At 42.4% G+C, this 27,256-nt stretch overlaps 1 protein-coding gene across 1 annotated transcript; it reads right to left on the bottom strand.

Annotated features, from left to right (window-relative positions):
• Positions 1–1,825: 1,825 nt before the first annotated feature.
• Positions 1,826–8,722, bottom strand: LOC121292791 (serine/arginine-rich splicing factor 5-like). The gene is made up of 8 exons (XM_041215178.1): positions 8,590–8,722; positions 7,181–7,324; positions 6,697–6,767; positions 6,494–6,595; positions 5,508–5,577; positions 3,206–3,279; positions 2,704–2,814; positions 1,826–2,332 (listed from the first exon to the last, which is right to left on the bottom strand). The coding sequence occupies exons 2-8, from the start codon at positions 7,301–7,303 to the stop codon at positions 2,113–2,115; spliced, it is 771 nt and encodes a 256-aa protein (XP_041071112.1). The 5' UTR covers positions 7,304–7,324; positions 8,590–8,722; the 3' UTR covers positions 1,826–2,112.
• Positions 8,723–27,256: the final 18,534 nt, after the last annotated feature.

The raw sequence follows: 27,256 nt of genomic DNA, 5'->3' as shown, positions 1-27,256 counted from the left end.
GGGAGACATGCAGAATGGCAGTGAACAGAGGAGATGCTTACAGCCCCTCGTGGTTAATGGCCCCGTGTATGACTCTCTGGCATGACACCTGAATCCACATCCTTCTGATTCAGTAGCCTGAGTGAGAAATGAACCACAGCTGCTGTTTACAAGTCATCCGTAGGGAGCAGAAGGTTAAATTCCCACTACAATTATTTGAGAGCTTGGCCTAAATAGCCAAGTGGTTATGGTACTGGGTTTGTAACCCTAAGATCAAGAGTTCAAATCTCACAATGGCAAACTATGAAACAATGTAACTTCATCTGAATAGGAACAGATGGAAATGTGTTTATAGGGCTTGGCCTAAATAGCCAAGTGGTTATGGTACTGGGTTTGTAACCCCAAGATCAAGAGTTCAAGTCTCACAGTGGCAAACAATGTAACTTCATGCTTGGCCTAAATAGCCAAGTGGTTATGGTATTGGGTTTGTAACCCCAAGATCAAGAGTTCAAATCTCACAATGGCAAACAACGTAACTTCATCTGAAACAGATGGAAACGGATTTGTACTCGAAAGAGTTGAGTGTCTGGGAGGAACTGGAGAGTCTGTGCTTATATTCAGGGGGAGGCAGTGGCGTGGTGGTATTGTCACTGGACTGGTAATCTAGAGACCCGGGGTAATAGTCTGGGGACCTGAATACGAACCCCACCACGCCAGATGGTGGAATTTGAATTCAATAAATATCTGGAATTAAAAGTCTAACGATAGCTTGGCCTAAATAGCCAAGTGGTTATGGTACTGGGTTTGTAACCCCAAGATCAAGAGTTCAAATCTCACAATGGCAAACTATGAAACAATGTAACTTCATCTGAAACAGATGGAAACAGGTTTACTCAAAAGAGTATCAAGAGTTCAAATCTCACAATGGCAAACTATGAAACAATATAACTTCATCTGAAACAGATGGAAACGTGTTTGTACTCGAAAGAGTTAATTATTTGAGCTTAACAAGGGCACTATAATTAGTTTCATTGCTCCTGTTTCTAAAACCTTACGAAGGCCAATTATCCTTGCTAAAACAAAAGCAAAATACTGCAGATGCTGGAAACCCAAAATAAAATAGCTATAAAGTTGGGTGATGCAGGTCAGGCTCAGCTGGGACACTACCTCCTGAAGAATCACAGACACACTTAAACAGAAAGCTGGCTATTGGCGTGGAAACGTATCTTCATTCATTCTTCATCACTGGATCAAAATCCTGGAACTCCTGGCCTAATAGCAATGTTAAGAGTAGCGTCACTCTGCAGGCAGCTGTAACTCAAAGATGGCTCATCACCACCATCTCAATTACGGATAGGCAATAAATGCCAACATCACCCACATCCCATGAATGAATTTTAAAAAAGCACAGGTTTTACTGGAGACCAGAAAATGAAGGCAACCTGATGAAAATGATTCTACGTCAAGAATTTAGATTTTGAAATGCCTATATCTGCCATTGCAAATAAACAGATCTCTATTTTGTAGCAACTGAACATCAGAGGTAGGGGGAGGGCATAGGTGAATTTAAATTTTGGATATTTGTACTGACCACTTGCAATAATTTTGGCATAGAATTTTTAGTGAAGACTGAGATACACAGCAAGCTGGGAAAAAGAGGTGCAACACTGGAGCTAACTTTTTTTACTGCTAAAGGTAGTTTTAGTATTTTTTTTCTTCATTTCAGATTTCCAACCGTAGCACACGGTTTTCGTTATCCTCATTGTCATTTCTTAAGAGTGCCTGTGTTTGAAATGCTGATGTCGAAGTTCAGAAACGTGAAATTTATGAAACCAACAACACAGAATACTAACTATGTACAATCTTTATTTCAAAGGAGTACATAAGAGAAATGTAATTTACACCATTACATTTAATACCAAAAAGTAAAAAAAAAAGATTTGGATTCATAGCTAAAGAAACCAATGTCAAGAAGAAATAATTGAGCAACTCAACTCTGCATGTGACAAGTTAAATGAATAAAGCTCAGTAAATGCAGTACTGCAGTTTTAACAAATTTAAGATTTGCGTTTCTCTAATTCATTCCTTTGCATAAACTTTCACTCACTCAAGTAAAAGTCCACATTAACATGCTTAGTCTGTACTCTCACCAGAAGGTGAACGTGTGCGTGATCTTACATGATCCCCAGATGCCATAGAGGAATGGCCTCTCTGCTCCTTGGCAGGAACAGGCGATCTACTCTCAGATCGGGATTTGCTGCGGCTCCTACTCCTGGAGCGGCTATAGGACTTACGGCCTCTGGAGCGAGATCTAGAAGAGCTTCGGCTACGGGAACGAGACCTGCTACGAGACCTGAGCAGGGGGGGGTGGGGGGGGAGAGAAGAAAAAAATCAAAACTTTGAACAGTCACAATATAAACACTATTTTACTACAACTAACTCTAGAAACATACTTGTTACAAGTTTTTTTTCAATTTAGTTCACACCCAACCAAATGACCCCGAATTGATGGGACATTATAAGCAAATGTTTAACCAAAAAAACAACCAATGATGCTGACGCCTGCACTGTGATATTTAACATTACAGCTAGTTTAACCTATATATGTTCCTGTCAAATGCTGAATTAGGCCCAAGATACATGGTTTCAATGTATTTCAAAAGTATTCGGAACAAACATCAATCAATGCAACCAAAGAGCTTCACTACAGCCTGGGGCAATTACCTGCGCTGTTTACGTTCTTCAACCACCCTGATCTTTCTTCCATTGAGCTCTGTGCCAGAGAGCTTCTCAAGAGCATTCTTCACATCACTGTAGGAGGCAAATTCAACAATTCTAGGCAGAAAAGAAGAGTAATTTTATTAACTTTGTAATTACTAAAACTGGGCTTTTCTTCGCATTATGAGCAAAGTTCAGAATGTTATTCAGAATGTCTAGAGCAAAATCAAACAGATGGAGTACAAAGGTTGCCAAATTTTACTAGCCATTTATTTCAAAACCTTTTAATTTTTCATATTTGTCCTGTTATAGCGAAATGTGCATTTTTTTTCAAGATGTACATTATAAAGCTGAATGCGATCTTAGTCATTGATCTACATTCACAGCCAAACCTAAGCTTCATCGCTAAATTAAAGTGGTTGCATAGTTACGAGATTTTGTCATGCTTTCTATCCCCAGCAATCAAGAGACTTCAGGCAGTAGCTACTTGAAATCTCTTGTGACTTACCCTTCATTCATTTTGTGCCTGTGCGCATCCGCAAAGGTAACTTCTCCAGCCTGTCTCATGAAATCTTTCAGATCCTATACAAGATCAGATCAGTTAGGTAAATCAAAGCATATTAACATCTTTCTCTATCAATTTCCAATGAAGATCACTGGAAAAGCAAGCAAAAAAATACATAAATCTAATTTCAAAATTTATATTACCTTCCTGTACAATTCCCTAGGCTATTCAACCAGCCAAATGTAACAAGTGTTCGCAGAGGCACCACCACGACCGAAGACCAGATGGTTCTCTTCACCACCCGCTTGACTGACACTACCCATTCGATGGGAGCCTTCCCGGACATCACCCTCCCTTAAAGGCAGACTTGGGCATTGCCATAGGAACAGGGATTGCTACTCTTGCGCCGTGACCAAGGACTCCTCGCCTCACTCCAATCGAGCTTCCAAACAACCCTACCAGCGAATTTCTCCCAATCAAGGACCTCGCATTTTACAGCAGGCTCTCAGAACTCTCGACTTTAGGACACCTTGTTATCATTTTCAGGGATGCAGCAAGGTAAATGGCACTAAACCCAGTGCCCACCAGTGTTGGTCAGACCACCACAACACAGATTTAGATCATCAATTGACAAAGGTAGGAGCAGATTGGCATTTCAACTAGGCCCAAGAGACCAAGGCACAGCGAATAGGAAAACCAACGGCACTCCACGTCACAAGGCCAACGACACGAGAGGCTGGTAAATAAAGGTTTTAACACTTGGTTAAATTTCAAAAACACAAAACTGAATGAACACACATTTTAGTTTCAAGGTTAGTAGGCAATCAAGGTTAATTTTTTTGTGTATTTAACGTTAACTTCTCAAGTTAAAGGAGCAGTACTTAATTTTGGAAGACAATTAAAGCTTAACCCATTGTTTCAGAGGATGGGCCTGTTTTATGTGGATTATCTGATTTTCATTTTCTCATCAAGGTCAACGATAGATTTTTTTTTAAAAAGGCAAAGCTAATTTTATTGAATGAAAAGAACTGAAAGTCTCAGCATCTTCCCTCCTTCATAATGGCGAACATAGGACATTCCCTAAGCCAAACTTCATCCCCTTCTGTCAAAGGTGCTGACTCTTACTGGAGTACAGTTCTTCATGTGCTGGTAGTTCCCCAGCAAACCATTTATTGTGAAAGTCTGGACAAATGCAGGCAAGCTATTTGATCATGGGGGCTAAGTTGGGGGTGGGGGCGCAGTGGCAGGCATCAAAGCCAAGCCCCCCATCAAGTTCCCATACATCTACACATGCACTTTACAGCTACTGGACCAGGAACCCTGGCTTATATTTCCCCCTCTCAAACCGGGTAGCAGAGGCAAAATTGTAGCATTACCCCTTGTATACTGTCTGCAATCATCTAACTTAACACAGACCAGGTATATCCATCTGTGCTGCTCAAAACCACATGTCAACCTGCCAAAATTAGCCACTTGGGCACTCATAAGACATTGTTAAATATTGTTTCTTTAAGAGGGGAAAGAATTCAGCTTGGTACATGGGAGTGACAAAATCCCTAAAATACCACAGGACTATAAACAAGTTGAAAGTCAGAATTCATTGTTTTCTATAAGTCTAAGGAAGTTAAAATCTTCCACTTTACCTTAGACCCAGACAATGACATTAAGTATAGCACCTTTGACTGCAGTTTTTCAATTTATGGAAAGACTTGGGAGGAATGGCAACATTTATCAGTTAGCTGTAGATAACTGGTAACACTTTATTAAGAGCCATTTTCACAATAAAAGGTCTAGCATTACATTAAATATACAACAAATGGACATTTTAGAATTATCCGCATATGTATTTGGAGGAAACTTGGCGATTCTTTTAAAAATAAAAATTCAAGTTTATCTTTGTCAGCAGCTCAAGTTATTATACTATTCTGTCACAATTAGTCACATCATGTATAATGTTTCCACTGTTGGCTAGTTACATTCCTTTTGGAAGGAACTGTTCTGACAGATTTAATGCCAACTTGTTGAGAACCACTTCTTCTTGTTCTCCTATATCATGTTACTGTTTAACAGCTCCTTTATATTCCATTCAGATTCACTGTTTGAATCTAACGTTTGTGGCTAACTTGTCAGAAATGCACAGATACAGTAATACACCTACACCCTACAATGCAAAATGACTCTTAAGTTAACCTTGAAAGCTCTACTTACAATTAAACAGTATCACTTTCATTCAATCTCACTTATTTGTTTTAATGAATTACACAAAAGTTGCCGTACATATGACTAGATATTACATGCAACATACCTGCCAGCTAACTCTCGAAGACAAGTTCTCAACAATCACTCTGTTTTCTGTACGAACCGGAGGCCCATTTCTGAAACAGATATTGAAGGTGCATTAGACAGGCTGAGTCAACAGGCACTTTATTCTGGACACACCATAGCAAGGAAGCATTGAAAAGATTTCAAGGTTCTCCATGTATCTGTAGCCCCCACTATTTTTAAAACACTAGAATTAAACATTTCCCCTATCTTACACAACTCAAATACCTGGCTTTTTCTTAAAATACCAAATAATGCTCAAAAATATAATTCGTACTTTCAGTTGGTGAATCATGCATTTACTCAGTGAGAAGGATGAAATTTACCCTTTAGTAAATTGACAGACCCTTTTCCTCCCCTCCATATAACAGACATGAGAACTCTGGTTTCAAAATATTGTCACAGCAGCAGCAATGAAGATGGGTCCATGGAAACAAGTAATCCTATCATAGCGTGAGCCTGAAGATTGCAGGTCATCAGGCTATTCTATGTTAAAGCAACTATTTCTGTCTTCACCCACCAGTGAGTGTTCAGTTTCTAGTAGAGTCACCCAAGCAAGGACCAATGTTTTTGCCCTCTGATTCTTGTAAAGCCAACAGTAGTAACTGCTGCAACCTAGATCAGCATTTCCAGGTATTAAAGTTGGGATCTTCAAGATTCATATGGCTCAGTACCATGCTGATCCTTGAATGAATGTAAGCAACACCTTTACTTTGCTAACAAATTAATTAATATGACATTCAGTATAAACATTGGACAAGTGTTTTTCCAATTAATACTTTTGAACAGAGTAGCATAAAATTGGCTAACAAATTCAACTTATCAGGTTATGAAAAAAGATTGTGTATGATTTGACATAACTAAATTTGTCAAGTCTATTTGAATTGATGTTATAGATTCTTTAAAGACAATATTGATATAATTTTACTGTAATATTCTTAATTTAAGAAATTAGGTCAATGGACTCACCTTCCTCCACTGCGTTGATAGCTCTGGCTAAAGCGGCCTTGATAACGTCCCCCACCTCCTCGTCCTCCCCGATTGCGTGCTCTGGCATGCTCAACCGTCACTCTGCACAAACAAAATGTCTGGTTACGCATCTGAAAACATTATAGTAACTTATCGACCTTCTAGCTTTTGAGGGCGTGGAGGAGTGGGAGTGGAGCACTCACCTTTCATTGCACAACTCTTTTCCATCCAGTTCATAAACTGCATCCTCTGCATCTCTGTAATCTTCAAACTCCTGGAAACAAAAAAAAATCTATCTTGGTATTCACTGTTGCAACAGTGTGGACTTAAAACCTTACCTAGCCCCAAAACAATCCCCAATTACTAGATAAGTTCCATACTAATGAGTGATAGCAAAATTACATTTTTATCTGTATGGAAAAGACAAACAGGCTTCAGCTATTCATGCGGAAGTGCCTTTGCTTCTAGTCGCTTCTCTCAGGAAAAGACACAAAGGTTTGCAGCTCCAAACAAGAGCAGCTGACTCGTCAGCAAATCAAAGATAACAAAATCACATTGGCAATCCTAATCTGCTACTGATTTCGGCACTTAGGTAAGCAATATAAAGGTGTAATCGGTTGCAGAGGAGTTAAGTCACTTCACACACACACACAAACAATTACAACATATACACTTAAAATAACTTACCACAAATCCAAATCCATTCTTCAGATCAATTTCCTTAATTCGTCCATATCCTCTGAAGAACCTCTCCACATTTTTTTCAGTGGCATAAGGGCTCAGTCTGCCAATGAATACTCGTGCACTCATCTTTGCTGACCTAGAATACAACTGCCAAAACAAATAATGAAATCAAACCTGGAATACCATCTGCTAAGGCAACAACTTGCATTTATGTAGTATCTTTGACAGAGAAAGACATTTCAGAAGCACAAAAGACAAAAGCAGACAGGGACAAAGAATATGACCAAAAGCTTGATCAAAGAGGCAGGTTTTAAAAATAGCATTAAAGGATAAGATTAGGTAGTTTAGGGCATGAGCCATGCCAGAAAGTGACATCCGACAATGCTAGGGTGAAAGGATGAGAGCAGATAAGAGGCCACAGTTACAGGTAATGATGAGTTAAGCAGAATTTTCCTCCTGTATATTATTAAATATAGGGAGGCACAAAGCCATAGAGATTTAAGCTCAGGGAATTCCAGGTCTGAGACAGATAGAGAGTCAATCTAGTTTGAGGGCAGGCTGAGAATTGAGCAGGATTTGGGTAGCAGAAGCTGTAAAACACTTCTTTGAACTGGAACACACAGAAACATCAATCATCTCCTCCCACCACCCCACCCCCCCCAATCCCTACCACCCCACCCTCCCCACCCCTCAACTGTCTAGCCAGACAAAGCACAAAACAATGAAAGACTTGACAGCCAGAACAGAAAAATTTAGTCCTGCTTGAAAACAATGTTTAAAGCTCATATTAAAGGGTTAAAATATTCACACGACTGTACTTAATTAAATGACCATAGTAATAATTTTGCATTTTTTAAATTAAATGACATAATTGTCAGCCCTGAAATCGTGAAAATAGATTTTGTTTGGCACCAAGCACTCATTTTTTAAATGAACTTGTTCTTTTTTGTTTTTTTCCTGCTCGTGGCAGCTCAAAATTAAAAGGATTACAACAAAACTCAAGGCAAAAATAACACCATAACCTGCACCAACACGTCCCCAATCCAGTCTCTTCCATTTCTCCCCTGCCCCCCACCCCCCCCCCCCCCAAACCCCCACCAAATCATAAATGTATTAGCCTTAGAAAGACGGGACAGAAATAATCCCCGCTGGGGTTGAGGGGCGGCTGTGGTTGGTTTTCCCCCCACTGGAAACACTGGCATATCCGGCTCCTCTGGCCCCGAGGCCGCTCCAGCTCCGTGCGGCCTTGGGGGAGGGGGCGGCCACACCGCCGAACAATAACCAGACAATAAGGCCCCTCAACCGGCGGCGCCTCGTGTCCCATTCGATCCTATCCCCGGTTGCCCAGCCTCTCCTCTCCTCCCTTCCCTTCCCTTCCACGGCCCGATCGAGCCCAGGCCCGTCTCTCTTACTCTCGCTCGCTCGCTCGCTGGTTCTGTTCTCTGCTCCGCCGATGATGCCTCTTCGCCCCCGTCTCAACGCAGCCTCACCTCAAAATGGAGGCCGCGCCTGCGCAGCCGCTCCCAGTGAGATCGCGCGCGCTCTCTCTGTGCCGTCACTTCCGGGATGTGGGGCAGCCGGCTTGAGCCGGCCCATGGTCGTGGAGACCACCCCGGGGTGGGTGGATTTCCATCATATCCTCATCTTCCTCTCCCTCCATTCTCTATTCCTCCCCTTCTTTTTCACCCTCCCACCTTCTTCCTCACCCCCTTCTTCACCCTCCCCCCTCTTCCTCACCCCCCTCTTCCTCACCTTGCCCCCCTCTTCCTCACCCCCTTCTTCCTCACCCTCCCCCTCTTCCTCACCCCCCTCTTCCTCACCCTCCCCCTCTTCCTCCTCACCCTCCCCCTCTTCCTCACCCTCCCCCTCTTCCTCACCCCCCTCTTCCTCACCCTCCCCCTCTTCCTCACCCCCTTCTTCCTCACCCTCACCCTCTTCCTCACCTTCCCCCCTTCCTCACCCTCCCCCTCTTCCTCACCCCTCTTCCTCACCCTCCCCCTCTTCCTCCTCACCCTCCCCCTCTTCCTCACCCCCCTCTTCCTCACCCCCCTCTTCCTTCTCACCCTCCCCCTCTTCCTCCTCACCCTCCCCCTCTTCCTCACCCCCCTCTTCCTCACCCCCCTCTTCCTCACCCCCTTCTTCCTCACCCTCACCCTCTTCCTCACCTTCCCCCCTTCCTCACCCTCCCCCTCTTCCTCACCCCTCTTCCTCACCTTCCCCCTTCCTCACCCTCCCCCTCTTCCTCACCCCCCTCTTCCTCACCCCCCTCTTCCTCACCCCCTTCTTCCTCACCCTCACCCTCTTCCTCACCTTCCCCCCTTCCTCACCCTCCCCCTCTTCCTCACCCCTCTTCCTCACCTTCCCCCCTTCCTCACCCTCCCCCTCTTCCTCACCCCCCCTCTTCCTCACCCTCCCCCTCTTCCTCCCCCTCTTCCTCACCCCTTCTTCCTCACCCTCTTCCTCACCCTCCCCCCTCTTCCTCACCCCCTTCTTCCTCACCCTCTCCCTCCTCACCATCTCCCTCCCCCGTTCCTCACCTTCCCCCGTTCCTCACCCTCCCCGTCTTCCTCCCCCTCCCCGTCTTCCTCCCCCTCCCCGTCTTCCTCACCCTCCCCCGCTCTTCCTCCCCCTCCCCGTCTTCCTCACCCTCCCCCGCTCTTCCTCCCCCTCCCCCGTCTTCCTCCCCCTCCCCGTCTTCCTCCCCCTCCCCCGCTCTTCCTCCCTCTCCCCGTCTTCCTCCCCCTCCCCCGCTCTTCCTCACCCTCCCCCGCTCTTCCTCCCCCTCCCCGTCTTCCTCACCCTCCCCCTCTTCCTCACCCTCCCCCCCCCCCCCCCCCCCCCCCCCCCATCTCTGCCCCCCACCCCCATCTCCCCCCTTCCTCTTCCTAACCCAGCAGCGTTATTTTCCTCCTCACCGTTTCTTCGGATCTCCAGTGTGAGTCCAACATCTGTCCTGTGGGCCCAGCTGTGCAGTTTCTGTTCCTTTTATGCCAGTGACACTGCTCTCCCTCTGCTTTTCTCTCTCGACCCCCCCTTCGGAACTCTCCAGGCAAAATGAAGTCTAACTCTTAAGAGATTTCACTACTGCTCCTTTATTCGGAACCTCTGGAGAAAATACAAATGCAATAAAAAATAATCTAATTGGACAGTCCAGCCTGCAACAGTTCTAAGGCAATCTTTGTGTCAATGTAATTGATACTACAATGGCCATTTCTCCACCAGGCGCCTTTTATTGTTTCCAGCAAGCTCCAAATATGCTGCATCATGCTTTTAATCTTGTTCATGAAATCAAGATTCATTGCTCCATCTCTGAATCTAAGTGACTGCTTTCCAGGACATCAAAACTTCTAACTTATGCAGTCCTCTAATCCATCCTGAAATATTTTAGTTTTTAAAGCATAAACGGTATCATCAAGCCACTACTTTGTGATTTTAATGATCTTTTTTGAATCTTTATACTGTCCAGCACTGTTAATCTGGCCTTTCAATTTGGCCCCATCATTAAGCCCACCTACTTAGATCTCTGTACCATCACCCACCTTTTGCTGAAACCATAATTCAGAACTTTGTTAACTCGAGGCTATACCATTCCAACGCTCTGGTCAGCCTTCCATCTTCCACCCTCTGTAAAATTGTGCTTATCCAAAACTCTGCTGTCCATGCCCTAACTTGCATCAGGTCCCATTCACTCCTGTGCTCGCTGATCCATGTTGGTTCCTGGTCTGACAAAACCACGATTCTTGTTTTCAAATTTCTCCAAGGCCTCACCACCTCCTTATCTCTATAATCCCCTCCAACCTTATAACCATCAGCGGTCTCTATGCTGCTCCAAATATGGCCTTTTACGCAGTCCTCATTTTAATTCCTCCACCACTAATGGCTGTGCCTTCAACTGCCTAGGCCCTTAGCTCTTAAATTCCCTCCGGAAACCTCTTTTCCTCTTTACCTCTCCTCCATTAAAAACATTTCCCCTACTCTCCCATATCTCTTTTCCCCTCTCTCCTTATCCCTTTCCCCTCTCCATAAGACATAGGAGCAGAAGTAGGCCATTTAGCCCATCGAGTCTGCTCCGCCATTCAATGAGATCATGGCTGATCTGCTAATCCTCAGCTCCATGTTCCTGCTTTTCCCCATAACCTTTGATTCCCTTACTGATTAAAAATCTGTCTATCTCCACCTTGAACATACTTAATGACCCAGTCTCTACAGCCCTCTGTGGTAAAGAATTCCACAGATTCACTCCGAAGAAATTCCTCTTCATCTCTGTCTTAAATGGGTGACCGCTTACTCTGAGATTATGCCCTCTGGTCCTAGACTCTCCCACAAGAGGAAACAACATCTCAGCATCTACCTGTCAAGCCCCCTAAGAATCTTATATGTTTCAATAAGGTCGCCTCTCATTCTTCTAAATTCCAATGAGTACAAGGCCAACCTATTCAATCTCTCCTCATAAGAAAATCTCTCCATACTCGGGATCAACCTAGTGGACTTTCTCTGGACTACCTCCAATGCCAGTACGTCTTTCATCTCTCTTCCTCTCCCCTCTCACCTCCCCTTCCCTCTCCCCCTCCCCTTCCCCACCCCCTCCTTCCTCCCCAGCTGTGTCCCAATTGTTGTATACAGAACATTAGGCAGCCTGTAATTTGATACAGAATACTACATTTGGTACATAATAACAATCCAATGACTGAGATAACATTGTAATGAGGAAGAGCAAAGCTTGAAGTGCGTTCGTACCAAGCTTTATACGTGGTAGTGTTTTGTAACATAACCCAGACTATTATTTTTTTCAATAATTTACAATAGGTTTTGTTTTTGAACAAAAAGCAAACACACATGAAAACATAATTGTCTCCAAACAATGTTCAGCAAAGAAAGCTGCAAGTGGGCTCGCAAGTTTGGAGATTAAATGATACAGCATATTGCAAATCTCTAGAACTTGCCGGTCGATTTCAAAGGACAAAGGAGTGTTGACGGTGGTGATATTATCTTTTGTCTATGACATCTTTGGCAATCTCTTCTTTGCCTCCAAATATCAGTGGCCCTCTATCCAGCTCTACCTGTCCCGCTCCCCTCTACCAGCTTATATTTCACCACATTTCTATATTTCTTTAGTTCTGATGAAGAGTCATCCGGACTTGAAACATTAATTGTATTCCTCTCCGCAGATGCTGTCAGACCTGCTGAGTTTTTCCAGTTATTTTTGTTTTTGTTACCACACTACTAATCTTCATGTCATTGGCAAACATGGATATATGGTTTTCTATCGGGTTTTCTAAGTCATTCACATAGATAATCAACCTAGATAGTGAACAACCGGTCTCCTTGCTTCATCCCTCATAGCAATGGGAGAATCTATCCAATCCATCTATGTCATTAATATAGCGAATATAGGCCTCATAACATGCAATTACTATAGAATAAATGCATTAAATATGCCCTGTTACATAGTCTTACGACATTGCAAGTGAAAAAGGCTGGGAAAAAAAGCAAAAATTGCGCTGTTGGCTGGTATTATAATGAATGCAAACAATATATATAAAAGAAAAAAAGAAAGATTTGCATTAATATAGTGCCTTTAATGACCTCAGGACATCCCAAAGCCCTTTACAGCCAATGAAGTATTTTGGATTGCAGTCACAGTTGTAATAATCAGTAGTTTTGCATATATTTGTGGAAAAACTGAAAAATCGTGGCAAACCTGTGATGAGCATGATATATTTGACACCGGTGATATTAACTATTTTCCAGCTTCAATGCCATGTATTAATACAACAGGTAATTTTCACAACCTTTTGGCACTAATTATATCACATTTTAATACTTGATTATACATCCACAAGGTTAGGCTATTTTCCATTCAGTGAGATCATGGCCGATCCATGACCTAACTCTATACTGTCAAGTTCGGATTTGATAACTTAGGTAGTATTAATGCTTAAATAAAGGACAGAGGCTTGATTCAAGTTGATACTCTCGTTTTCTACTAAGTAAGACCAAAGCCAATTGCTGAGCAGGTCAATGCTGTTTACAGTATGCAAGTATCCTTTAGTATGCCAAACACAACCAAGTTAATGAATCATCAGTGAGGGAAGCTGAAGCCACCACTTTCCAGCTCTATAAATAATGTCATCAAGAAACAAAGAAAGAACTGAAAGTTTATTACAGCCCCATGTGAAAAGTAGCAATCAGAACTCAGAAGGAAATTTTCATTGATCAGCTAAAAGCTATTCTCCAGGAGATGAAAGAAGTGGCAAAATAAATCTAGTGAATGAATAATATCTGTTTAAATATCACCAACCACTAGCACCCCCACCCCTGAAACCTATCTCCAATCCCCATCCCCCACCCACCCGTCCTCACAGAACCCAGTTTTAAAATCACTGTATAGGTTAGTCCAATTATACTTTAACACAAGGAGCAGCTGGCCCGGGGTAGATACAGAATACAACAGAGCAAGGAAATCTAGGGTAAGGAAGAAGGTAGGAAGCCGGGGGGAGGAGCAGAGAGCGCAGGAGGATAAGAGGGAGAAAAGGAACAGGTGAGAAATGGTCAAAATAACTGTGTGGAGAGGGTGAGGAGGACAGATTTTGGGGGACAAACTCCAGATTCTAATGCAGCGCGTGGATTCACAGGGAACGTTGGACTCATTCACAGTTTGATTCTGTGGCTATATCCAGAGACCCTGAAGGAAACAGGGAAACAAGTATCATGGCCTGACTGATATTTTAGGGTTCAGCTGAGAGTGAATGTGTGCCAGAGAATTAAAGTGTGGTCAGTTGTCAGCCAGGATGCAATTGGCAGCATTCTTACCTCTGAGTCAGAAGGTTGTAGGTTCAAATCCCACTCCAGGCCTTAAGCACAAAATCAAGGTTAACAATCCAATGCTGCTGCAAAGTCAGAGGTGCTGTCTTTTGATTTGAGATGTTAAGCTAAGGGACCTTCCAGACTTGTGGTGGATGTCGAAGATCCCGTGGCACTATGTCTGATATGATGCATTAGTGAAATCATTAGATATATTAATTATGGCCTTTGACATGGTACCATACAGGAGACTAATGGAGAGCATTAAGGGATGTATAGTAAATTGGATTAAAATCGATTAGAGGGAGGAAACAGAGAATAGGATTTAACAACAGGTTTTTCAGAATGGTTGGAAGTGAGTGTTGGTATTCCATGGGGTTCTATTCTGGGTCTGCTTCTGTTCACTTGAACGTCAGTGATTTGTGGAAATGATGGACATATTTGCAAATGATCCTAAATTAGGAAGGAAGCTGTAGTGGGATATTGATAAGATGGTGAAATGGCAAAATAAACCAAATGAAATTCAACAGCAGACACGTTGAGTAAAAAAAAGTATACTTTGAATGGGGGAAAGCTAGATGCTCTAGAACAGGGCTTGCGGGTTCAAATTTACAAGACAAATCTGCATTACAAGTGAAAAGGATCTTTAAAGAGATGATGGAATAATGAATTTTCTAGTAACAGGTATAGAATACAACAGTTGAGATCTAATAGTGAATTTTCTGTTGTTTAATTTAGAATATTGTTGATTGTTTTAGAATGTTGTGGATTGTCTCAGCTATTGTGGTGTAATTTGTCAAAACATGAGCAGAGCTTTCAGAGCAGGTTGTTGGTTGTGGATTGCCTGAAGCCTCCTCGGTGAGATGGAAACTCTTAATAAAAAGATTTATCTTTTCAGCTTTGTAGTTACAGAGCATCAACCAGACAGGGAAAAGGTTTGAGGAACTGCGTAATTGTAATAACATGTGAGTTAACAGCATGGAGGAGGTACTCGCTCTACTGAATGCCCACTTCTCTTGTTAAATATTGTTCTGGTGTTTTTGAATTGAGTTCTGCAACTCTATATCCAATATTTTGTGGAAACTATAAGTAGCCTTTATTTTATATACATTTTTTCCATATTGTTTACTATCCTTCACCATTTTTAAAGCCAGAAATAAACAACAAGATGCACTGAGCAAAGGTTGATATCTCTTACTTATGGGAATTGGATAGGATGAATTTGGTGCTCTTGTGGATTGGTTCTGGAAATTGGCCCAGGGTTTTATAGAATTGATGAAACTGTAGTTCAGAATAAAATCAATAGTCACTTAGACACATGCAGAATAATTAAGGAAAGCCAGCATGGATTCGTTCCCTTAAACTAACTTGCTGGAGTTTTTTGAGGAGTAAATAGAGAAGGTTGATAAGGGAAATACTGTTGATGCGGTGTATATAGATTTTCCAAAGGCATTTGATACAGTACCACACAACAGACTTGAGAGCAAAATTCTAAGTCATGGGGCAGAATTTTCCCCCCATCACGGGGGGAGGTTCAGGAGCAGGCGCATGGAGGCGCGCCTCAGAACAGTGTCCCTGTACCATTTTACATAGGCAGGCCAATTAAGGTCGGCCCAATGTGACGACTGCAAGGAAGCGCTATGCATTCCCTGTGCTGGCGGGGGAGATTCCCTCAGCCAGGAGTGCACTCTTTCGTGCATGTGCATGAAAGAGCACACTCATCTCCCTGAGGCTAAGTGCTGCCTCAGGGAGATCAGCTCCACAATATAAAATCTTAAAAACAGAAAAAAAAACCTTCCCTGACATGTCCCCTCATGTGACACTATCACATGAATTGGGACATGTCCATCACTTTTAAATACACTTTTGTTAAATTTTTAAAAACCGACATGAAACCTCATCCTGCCCTTGGATAAGGTTTCATACTTTTTCCAATGCCCGCCAGGACTCCCGGCCTTCCCGCCAACCTTAAGGTTGGATGGGGAGGTCTACTAATCACATTAATTATTTTGTCAATGGACTCAATAGGCTATTGACAGGTCGGCGGGCACACAGCTGATACAGCTGAGCCCCCATCGACCTGAAAATTGAAATGACGCGGGGTGACATTGGGAGTTCCATCCGACGTCGTCCCGTGTCATTTTACGGGTCGGCGAGCGAACCCCGCCTCCCGCTCGCCGACCAGGAAATCCTGGCCATGGAATAAAAGGAAAAGTAGGCACTTGAATAAGAAATTGGCTGAGTGACAGGAAACAGTAGTGATAAGTGGTTGTTTTTCAAATTGGAGGAAGGTCTGTCATGGAGTTCCCCAGGGGTCAGTGTTGGGACCCTTGCTCTTCCTGATATATATTAATGACCTAGACTGTGCTGCGCAGGGCATGATTTCAAAATTTGCAGATGATACGAAGGTTGGAAATGTTGTCAACTGTGATGAGGATTGTCTTGGGCTTCAAAAGGACATAGTCATGTTGGTGGATTGGGCAGACAAGTGGCAGATGAAGTTCAATGCAGAGAAGTATGAGGCGATTCATTTTGGCAAGAAAATATGGTGAGACAGTATAAAATAAAGGGAGAGCCACTGAAGGAGGTGCAGGACAGAGGGACCTCAGTGTATACATACATAAGTCATTGAAGATGGCAGGGCATGTTGAGAGAGTAGTTAATAAAGCATATTGTATCTTAGGCTTTATTAATAGGGCATTGAGTACAAGAGTAAGGAGGTCATGTTGAACATGTACAAGACACTAGTTAGGCCTCATCTGGAGTTCATTCAGTTCTAGGTCCCATACTTGAGGAAGGAAGTGAAGACTTTGGAGACAGTACAGAGGAAATTCACAAGAATGATTTCAGGGATAAAGAGCTGTAGCCAAGAGGATAGATTGGAGAAAAGAAGGCTGAGAGGAGACTTGACAGAAATATTCAAGATCCTGAGGGGAATGCACAGGGTAAATAATGATAAATTGTTCCCACTCAAGAGAACATCAAGAACTAGAGGGCACAGATTCAAAATAATCGGCAAAAGGAGTAAATGTGGTGTGTGGTAACTTTTTTTTCACCCAGAGGGTGGTTGGAGTCTGGAACAAATTTCCTGAAAGGGTGGTGGGGGCAAGTTCGATCGAGGTATTCAGAACAGAATTGAATTGCTAACTGAAAAGAGAGAATGTGTAAGGTTAGGGGATGAGGCAGAGGAGTGGGACAAGGTGAAATTCTCTTTCAGAGAGCCAGTGCAGACTCGATGGGCCAAATGGCCTCCTTCTGCATTGTAAAGATACTGTGGACTAAAATGTTAGTAAAATCAAAGTTGGATTAACGTATGTATATCTTGGCCCTACACAATAGGCAGGATGTGGAGATGAGAAGGTTTAGCATAGATTCCTTTTTACACAGAGGAGTGTGGAGAAATAACTACTGGAGTTAGTAATTGAAGCAGGAAGCCTGTCAACATTTACAAATAGGTTAGATACGTAGGCTGAAGGGATATGACTGTCAAGGGAACAGGGAAGGCACATGGAATTTGGACAACTGCCCGTGTGGAAAATAAAACCAACACAAACTGCTAAGTCCAAACCACCTGTTTCCATGTTGCACCTTCTATGTAATAGCAGCCTAGCACTTGGCATCCTTGTTAAATTAGCCATACAATATGATGCTCAATGTCTCTTACAGACACCATTTTTTTTTAATTCATTCACAGGATGTGGGCTAATACATTAAACTAATGCAACTACTTACTGTTTTTAATATAGTTAGATATACATTGCAGGTTTTCTATGGTGTAGCATCTGGTGAGTCACATGATATGTGTTTAACATTATTCCCTGAATGAGTCACATTCCATTTTTATCATATGACATTCAGGGATTTTTGCTGGTGCCTAGGGGATTAAATTCTGAGATTTTCTCCATTATTTTGTAATCCACTTTATATTTTATCTTTGTACTCAAACCTCAATCTTTTTAAAACTGAAGATTATAGAGCAAGATAGCCCTTTATTTTGGTTTGCCTCCCTAATCACTATGTTACGGAAAGTATTCAAGAGTTTGATTTATTGAATTAGCCCTTAGCATGGATCCTGACATGATACCCGAGTTCCATGTATATGGTAAGAGCAATCAACCATTACTTGGTGAGATTTGACTCCATTAACAAATTAATGTTGTTAATAATTCAGTGCCAAATTTTCATGGATGAGATTTCGGGGGAGGGCACACTGGAACATGCTCGTAAACAAAAGTAAATAAAAATGGTTTGTTTAAGTTCATGCTGATGGAAAAGAAAAGGATTAAATGTTTCATGTTAGAATGAAGCCTAAATAGGGATATTTGTGGAGAAACTAAACCAAAGATATTTTCCATAAGTGTTAAATATTTAAGGACAAATACAAAAGAAAGTTAAGGGTAACTAAAGCTAGTATTAGGTTTGCTAAAAAGGCACAAGAGAAAATATTATTTAACCGTTGTTGTAACAGTGGCACAGCTTTTTTCACTTACGTTAGAAATCAGAAAACAAGTAAAGACTACATTGACCAGATGATGGATTTTTCAAGGCAAGTTAAATATAATGATAAAAACATGGCCAATGAGCTAAATAGATGCTTTGCAGTAATTTTCACTTTGGGAGATAGTGGTCTTATTGGCACGAGATCTGAAATTTTACAATTGGCCCCAATAACCCTTTTATCCAAATCACTAATGAAAATGATGACCAAAAATGGTCCTTGTGGAACTCCATTTGTGACCAAGCCCCATTCAGATGCATCCACGATAATAACAACCCTTCAGCCGACTGGGATGATGGCAGTTTTGTTGACATTGTATAACTGGATTCTCCAAAATCCTCAACAAGGTGATGCTTAGAAGGTTATTTGAAAAGATTATCATATGTGGAACATTGGATATCACGCTGGATGGGAAAGTGGTTGAAATCTCTTTGCTGTTTCTGGGACGATTTGTAACTTTGCAAATGACAGAGTGGTCTGTCTCAGTTTTTCTTGAACGATCTCTCGATTTTAGAAACATAGAAATAGGAGCAGCAGTAGGTCATTTGGCCCTGCGAGCCTGCTCTGCCATTCAATAGGATCATGGCTGATCCTCTAGCTCAATGCCATACTCCTGCTCTTTCCCTTGACGCCTTTAGAGGCTAGAAATCTATCTATTTCCTTCTTAAATATGTTCAGTGACTTGGCCTCCACAGCCTTCTGTGGTAGAGAATTAAACTGGTTCACCATCCTCTGAGTGAAGACGTTTCTCCTCATCTCAGTCCTAAATGGCCTACCCCGTATCCTGAGACTGTGACCTCTTGTTCCAGGCTCCCCAGCCAGAGGGAATATCATCCCTGCATCCAGTCTGTCCAGCTCCATCAGAATTGTATACATTTCAATGAAATTCCCTCTCATTCTTCTAAACTCCAGTGAATACAGGCCTGGTCGGTCCAATCTCTCCTCATATGACAATCCTTGCCATTCCAGAAATCAGTCTGGTGAATCTTCGCTGCACTCCCTCTATGGAAAGTACATCCTTTCTTAGGTAATGAGACCAAAACTGCACACAATACTCCAGGTGTGGTCTCACCAAGGCCTTGTACAGCTGCAGTAAGACATCCTTGCTCCTGTGCTTAAGTCCTCTCGCAATGAAGGCCAATATACCATTGGCCTTCTTGACTGTTGCTGCACCTGCAAGCTTGCTTTCAGTGATTGGTGTACAAAGACATCCAGATCCCTTTGTACATCAACATTTCCCAATCTATCACCATTTAAATAACACTGCCATTCTGTTTTTCCTACCGAAGTGGACAATTTCACACTTATACTGCACCTGCCATGTATTTGCCCAATCACTCAACTTGTCTAAATCACCTTGAAGCCTCTTAACATCCTCCTCACCACTCACATTCCCACCAAGTTTCATGACATCAGCAAACTTGGAAATATTACATTTGGTTCCCTCATCCAAATCATTGATATATATTGTGAATAGCTGGGGCCCAAGTGCTGACCTATGTGGTATCCCACTAGTCACCGCCTGTCATTCTGATAAAGACCCATTTATTCCTACTCTCTGTTTTCTCATTTAACCAATTCTCAATCCATGCTAATATATTACCCCCCAATCACAAGTGCTTTAATTTTACACACAAACCTCTTACGTTTTGTATTTGGATTTACGAAAATCCAAATACAACACATCCACTGGTTCTCCCCTATCTATTCTGCTAGTTAAGTCCTCAAAAAACTCCAGTAAAGCATGATTTCCCTTTCAGAACTCCATGATGGTTTTGTCTAATCCCATTGATATTTTTTAAGAGTCCTGTTGTCACATCCTTTATAAAAGACTCGAGCATTTTCCCTACAACTGATGTTAGGCTAACCGATCTATAATTCACTGTTATCTCCCTCCTTCCTTTTTTAAATAATGGGGTTACATTTGCCACCCTCCAATCTGTAGGGACTGTTCCAGAATCTAAGAATTTTGGAATATGACAACCAACACATTCGCTATTTCCACGGTCACCTCCTTTAGTACCCTGGGGATGTAGATTATCAGGCCTTGGGGATTTATCGGCTTTCAGTCCCATTCATTTCTCCAACACTATTTTTTCAGTAATACCAATTTTCTTCAATTCCTCCTTCTCACTAGACCATCTCTTTTTACACATCTCTCAATGAAGCATCTTTCTATGAGTCTTTCTCCCTCTTCATGTCAGTCTTTGTCATTCAGATAGGAACGTAGGAACATTGGTAGGCAATTTAGCCCTTTGAGTCTGTTCCACCATTCAACGAGATCATGCTTGACCTGCAACCTAACTCCAAATATCCACCTTTGCCCCATATCCCTTAATACCTTTAGTTAACAAAAGTCTATCAACCTCAGTTTTAAATTTAACAAAAGATCTAGCATCAGTTGCCATTTGCAGAAGAGAGTTCCAAACTTCGACCATCCTTTTATGTATGTAAATGTTTCCTAATTTCACTCCTGAAAGGTCTGGCGCTAACTTTTATATAACTCTTAGTTTCCAACCAGTGAAAATATTTCTCTGATCCTGTTAATACCTTGAAAACATTGTTCAAATCATCCCACAACCTTCTACACAATAACGCACAAGAACATAAGAATTAGGAGCAGTAGGCTATTTGGCCCGTTGAATCTGCTCCACCATTCAATAAGACCATGGTCAATCTGATTGTGGCCTCAACTCCACCTACCTGTCTGCCACCCATAACCCTTGACTCCCGTGACTGTCAAAAATCCACCTAACACAACCTTGAATAGATCCAATGACCCGGCCTCCACTGCTCTCTGGGGAAGAGAATTCCACAGGCTAACAAGCCTCTGAGAGAAATAAAATTCTTCTTATCTCAGCCTTAAATGGGAGACCCCTGATTTTTAAATGGTGTTGTTTAGCGTCCCCCATAAGGGAAAACACCCTCTCAGCATCCACCCTGTCAAATCCCCTCAGGATCTTATATGTTTCGATAAGATCACTTCATCTAAACTCTAATGGGTATAGACCCAAAGTGCTTAAACTTTTCCTCAGATGGTAACCACTTCATCCCAGGAATCAGTCCAGTGAACATTCTCTGAACCCCTTGTAATGCAATGATATCCTTTCTTAAGTAAGGAGACCAAAAATGTACACAATACTCCAGATGTGGTCTCACCAGGGTGCTGTACAGCTGCAGAAACACTTCTCTACTTTTATACTGGAGTGCCCTTAGAATAAGCCTCAACATTCCATTTGCCTTCCTAATCACTTGCTGCATCTGCATTCTAGCTTTTTGTGATTTATTTACCAGGATACCGAGATCCCTCGCCGCTGAGTTCTGCAATCTCTCTCCATTTTAATAATATGTTGCTTTTCTATTCTTCCTGCCAAAGTGGACAAGTTCACATTTTCCCACATTATAATCCATTCAAATTTTTGCCCAATCACTTATCCTACCTAAATCTCTTTGTGGACTTTCTATGTCCTCTTCACAGCTTAGTTTCTGTAGTAATTATGGTTTTATTTAGTGCGTAATGTACCTTTAAGAATAATACCTATTAAGGAAGACCACATGATCTGTAGTAACCAATAGGAGAGTAGCTCAGGCTACCTCCGGAGTCAGTGTAGAGATAGAGTTGGAGTTGAAAGCACACGTGTAGTTGCTGCTGAGTATATTGTAAATAAACTTAAGGTTTCAACTCAAGGAGTGTCTGCAGATCAACTCTATCATTAATAGAACTCAGCAATCCTACAACAAACTGGTGATGAGGACAAAACAGGATTGAACAGAAAAAATCAAGTTAAAAAGAAACCAGCACTGTACCTCACCCAGTGATTGTAAGTAGCAAGCTCCATTAGAATTAAAGAAGTTATCCCCTTTCGAAATGCCACAATTTGTGAGAATTGATCCTTTCCTTTTGAACCTGCCACAGACAATTGATCTCAATACACAGAACGTGTCATGTTCTTTTTTCAAGTGAAGAACTTTACGGGGGAAGAGAAGAGGTGAGTGATCCTCTTGAGTACTTTTGGGATCAAAACCTACAGTCCAATTTGAAGTTTGACAGCACCCAGTGCCCCAGATTCGAAGAATTTCGATGATTGGTGGACCACGTGAAGGGTAACTTTCAACACAAGCCCTCAGTCACGATGCAGGGTTTCAGGTTTAATTCGCGAAATAGAGCCCTGGGTGAGACAATTGCATGTTACATGGCAAATTTGAAAGTTAACAGAACATTGTGAGTTCGATATGATTCCGAACAACATGCGCAGAGATCATTTAGTGCGTGGTGTGAAAGAGGACACTATTCAGAGAAGATTATTGTCCAAAGTGAATCTGGAGTTCAAGAAGGGCTAGAGATAGCGCCGGCCATGGAAAGCGCAGTGAGAGATTCAAAAGCAATACAGGGTGCGCAAAATGGCGCCGTCCTCCACAACGGGCAGGAAACCTCAACCAAAAGTGTCGCTAAAAAGCAAGATTCCGCCGTGAGTTCTGAAGAAGAGTCATACGGACTGGAAACATTAACTCTGTTTTTCTCTCCCCAGATTCTGTTAGACCTGTTAGAATGGAAGTGGACACAGGAGCTTCCATTACAGTAAGAACATGCCTTCAGATATTTGAAAAATGGTGAACATCAATTAAGTTTAGAAGAAACAGCTGCCAAGCTAAAAACATATACAGGTGAAGACAGTCAAGTAAAAGGCATAAGCAGAGCAACTGTCCATTATGGAAGCCAATTAGCAAAGCTACCGGTGTTGGTATTGAGAGGCAGAGGACCAAGCCCTCTAGGGTGAAACTGTCTAAGGGAAATTAACCTCGACTGGCCACAGAAAATTCAAAAGGAAGCTGGAAGCATTCCTGTTTTGAAAGAGGAGCGTGCAAGGACTCAACAACCTGAAGAAGTGCAGGCTGTCTTAAATCAAAATCTGGAAGAACAGCAGAAAAAATTCAAAGAGACCCTGCTTGATGACAGAGTTCAAGGCGAGGTGATCAATCTTCGAAAGGAAAAAGAAAACCTGCTGAAAGACTTTCACACACTGTAAGATTCCCTCAAGTCAAAGTTTGTACCTCTGGAAAAGTATGAAGGGAAACAGAGAAAGAATTCAGCACCTCTTTGAACAAAGTGAAGAATGAGTTGGCAGAGAAGACACAACAATGTTCAATTTTCCAGGAGGCAGCAAACAAATACAAAAAAGAGATGGAAGAGCTGAAGAATCAGCTAAATGAAGCCAAAGAAGCTTTGGAAGCAAAATTTCCCAAGAAGCAGACAGAAATTTAAATTTTGGGAGACTCAGCCACTGAACTCAGACAAGTTGAGCTTCCAGCTGAGAGAAGTCTGGTCAATAGTGAAGTCAAAAAGAAGGCCGAGATTAAAGTCTGTGCTAGAAAGGAGAAGACACGTAGAAAAGTACAGAAATACTAATAAGACTTTAATGTGGAAGGCCAGATCATCCATAAACATGTGGGCCATTTAAGGAAGAGAGGGACAAATCACCAAGATATGGTTCCACCAGTGACCATGATCGGGTCTATGTTTTCTGTTGAGGATACTCAACCCAGGACTGACATGTCTGATGTTTCTGTAAGAGTTGAGTTTACAGAACTGCAAGTGCCCACAGAAGCACCAGATGTTCAGGCAACTCTGGAAAAGGAGGTTCCTGACAAAGAATCTGAAGTTGTGGAGCTGCAACGTTCCACACGTACCAGGAAACCACCTGAAAGACTGAACTTGTAAATTCCTTACCCAATGTAAATATTACGTTGTCTTGAAAAATATGTACTTGTAAATATAATATGTATAGCTGAGTTAGAGGAGGAATGTAGTAATTATGGTTTTATTTAATGTGTAATGTACCTTTAAGAATAATACTTGTTAAGGAAGATCACATGATCTGTAGTAACCAATAGGAGAGTAGCACGGGCTACTTCAGGAGTCAGTGAAGAGATAGAGTTGGGGTTGAAAGCACATGTGTAGTTGCTGCTGAGTATATTGAAAATAAACTTAAAGTTTTCACCCAACAAGTGTGTGCATGTCAATTCTGTCACTAATAGCACAACTTGGCCGCCCTACAACAGTTTACTATCTATCTTTGTAAATTTAGCTACCATACATTTGGTTCCTTCATCCAAGTCATTGATATAGATTGTAAATAGTTGAGGCCGCAGCACTGATCCCTATGGCACTCCACTAGTTGCAGCTTGCCAACCCGAAAATGACCCATTTATCCCTACTGCCTACTTCCTGTTAGCTAACCAGTCCTCCATCCATGCTAATATATTACCCCCTACACCATGTGTGGCAGCCATTTTGTGCAGTAACTTTTGATGTGGTAATTGTCCTAAATTCCAGGAAATACAATCTCTCCTCATAATTTAATTATCTCTTTCTGTCCATTGATGTGTACCTTCATCTGTTGTTACTGTATTTAGGTGAAGTTAAAAATTGGGCATGCAGCCTAGCATCATTGAATCATAGAATAAAAAGCTGATAGCAGAGACATGTTTATTTACTGAGTAGGCAGCAGAGTATTGAATTCAGTTTCGTTTGGTTAGGTCAGGATGAGCCCCTGTAAATTATTCATGCTTCATATTAAACTGGTCCCAAATGCCACTGTAAACAAAATGAATAATTCAGCAAGCAGGGAAAGAAATGTTTTAAGGTTTAAAATGAAATGGATCTGCCTTGGGGAAATACCGCAAAGCAGGTACAAAAACAAGCGGTGATCTGGTCAACCCCTGTGTCACAGCAAAATCACGAGGCTGAAAGACAACGAGCAGAGGTATAGTAATCATTTTACCAGGTGTTACATTTATTCACTAAAACGTAACCCGGCTTTACATTAGGCACGTGGAGGAGCTGAGATGATGATGCAAGGAGGAGCAAGACCATAGGAGTGGGAGGGTCAAAATGGAGGAGAGGGGAGAGTGGGGTAAGGAAGTGAGGTAAGATGAGGGGTGGGTATAGGGAGCTAGGGAAAAGGGGAGCATGGAGTAATGGGATAGGAAAGAGATGTTACCGAAGGCTCTAACTAACATTCTCAGCTAGATTTTGCTCCACCCCCTCTTAAACAGCGTAAAATCCATCACATTTCTATATCCCTTTAGCTCTGAAGAAGGGCCATACAGACTCAGAATGTTAGTTCTGTTTCTCTCTCTACAGGTGCTGCCAGACCTGCTGAGTTTTTCCAGCATTTCCTGCTTTTATTTCAGTTTTCCAGCATCCGCAGTATTTTGCTTTTTACTTCTTGCTGTTACCTTTCTGCAAGGCAACATACTTGTTCTCCCTGCAAGAGTTACTCTCTGAAATGAGGTCCTGAGTGATGGGTGACTTGGAAAGGTTTCCCTGCAGCCTTTGAGACCCTAAGGTGACTCTTGTCTCAGTGAAACAGCTGTACCAGAGCCACGAGCATTTCAGCTAGATGGCTTGTCTGGCCAGCAGACATTTGACAGCGAGCTGTCAACAACAAAGGGCTGGAGGGTGTCAGCTGGACTGGAAAACACTCCAAGAAAATGTATGTGGGCATGGATTGGGGGTTTTGTCCAGGTTGACAACTTGAGGAGTGAAGGGAGTTGGGAGGAGTTAAAAGAGTGGAAGGAACAGGGAGGGGAGGGAATGAGATGGGAGGGGTAAAGCAAAGAATGGAGGCAAACCAAGTAGGAGGACAGGAAGAAGGGTGAGTCGGACTGGGAGCAGAAGGGCAATAGTAATTGAAAGACAATAGGTTGGCTTCGGTCAGCTAAATTATGCCATGTGGATAGCAAGAGAAAAATATGTTCAGTTGAGGAGCATGGATTCTGGTCACCAAAATAATAAATGGGTCGGGGAGAGGCTTTTCTTGACTGTGGGGAGTGGGTTCCAATCACTGAGAAAACACTCAGGGGGAGTGGCCTGCAAACACCTGGGGTGATCCTTGTCTTGCATTCCTTCCTTATGAGAGGGTAACAGAGATCTTCTCATGTGACCCAGAGATTACTGCTCAGGGGCAGAGGAGGTTGGTTTTCCCAGCCACTTGACATTTCTACAGAGGGAGCAGGGACAGTTTGCTGAACGTTCAAGGAATTATTGCAAGCTGGGAGTTGGTGGGACAAAAGGTTATAGCATCTTGGGACTTCTTGTGGGAGGGCATGCAATGAGTGTGGCAAAGGCTGACCTGGTACTTTCAGTATGGGGAGAATAAGCAGCTTCTTCTCAACAGCGTGGAGACTAGCATCTATTCCTGCTCAATAAGGGGGGGAGCACAGATGGAGTTGTTATTCCAGATGTTTACTGGCATGAATTTTACCTTTACTGCTCAGGTGTCATTCAGAGATGATCTCATGCACGAGAGACATCTGTTGCACTTTGCAGCCTTGCACTATTTGGCTTCTGCTATGTTTCAAAGTTTATCTACGTTCAATGACAATTGACTGGGTACCATGAGTGCATCTTTGACCAGGATATATATTTATTGGAAAAATAGGTTATTTTCTGTTCAGTGAGACGAGTGGACTCCTTTATTTTCCCCATCTTCATGGCTGCAGGGTATTGTGATGAATGTTTACTTGCTTGTCTGCTTAGATGTAATTGTGCAGGGATTTTCAAAGATGATATTGTGCTCAGTGCAGAAGGCACTTTGTGGCTGTTTTGCTTCACAGGCTTTGATCCCTCAGCTTCTGCGATCTCCCAGTGGCCTTATCATATTCCCTGATGATTCACTGTGAACCCATAATTGCATCTTCAGCACGAGGCGTTCAGGTTTACGTTACCGTTCCTCTCCAGGCACTTCTTCAAAATTTTTGAATATTCTTTGCGG

Source organism: Carcharodon carcharias, chromosome 20, assembly GCF_017639515.1.
Source record: "Carcharodon carcharias isolate sCarCar2 chromosome 20, sCarCar2.pri, whole genome shotgun sequence".
Taxonomy (NCBI): Eukaryota; Metazoa; Chordata; class Chondrichthyes; order Lamniformes; family Lamnidae; genus Carcharodon; species Carcharodon carcharias.
This window is presented reverse-complemented; position numbering and strand designations above follow the sequence as displayed.

Bases quoted from the DNA above. Each gene is read 5' to 3' on its own strand.
- LOC121292791 (XM_041215178.1), bottom strand. From the start codon at position 7,303: ATGAGTGCACGAGTATTCATTGGCAGACTGAGCCCTTATGCCACTGAA. The intron at 6,768-7,180 runs GTAAGTTATTTT...TTTTGTTTCCAG, and splicing joins AGAATGGATTTGGATTTGTG to GAGTTTGAAGATTACAGAGA. The intron at 2,333-2,703 runs GTAATTGCCCCA...CCCCCTGCTCAG, and splicing joins GAAGAACGTAAACAGCGCAG to GTCTCGTAGCAGGTCTCGTT.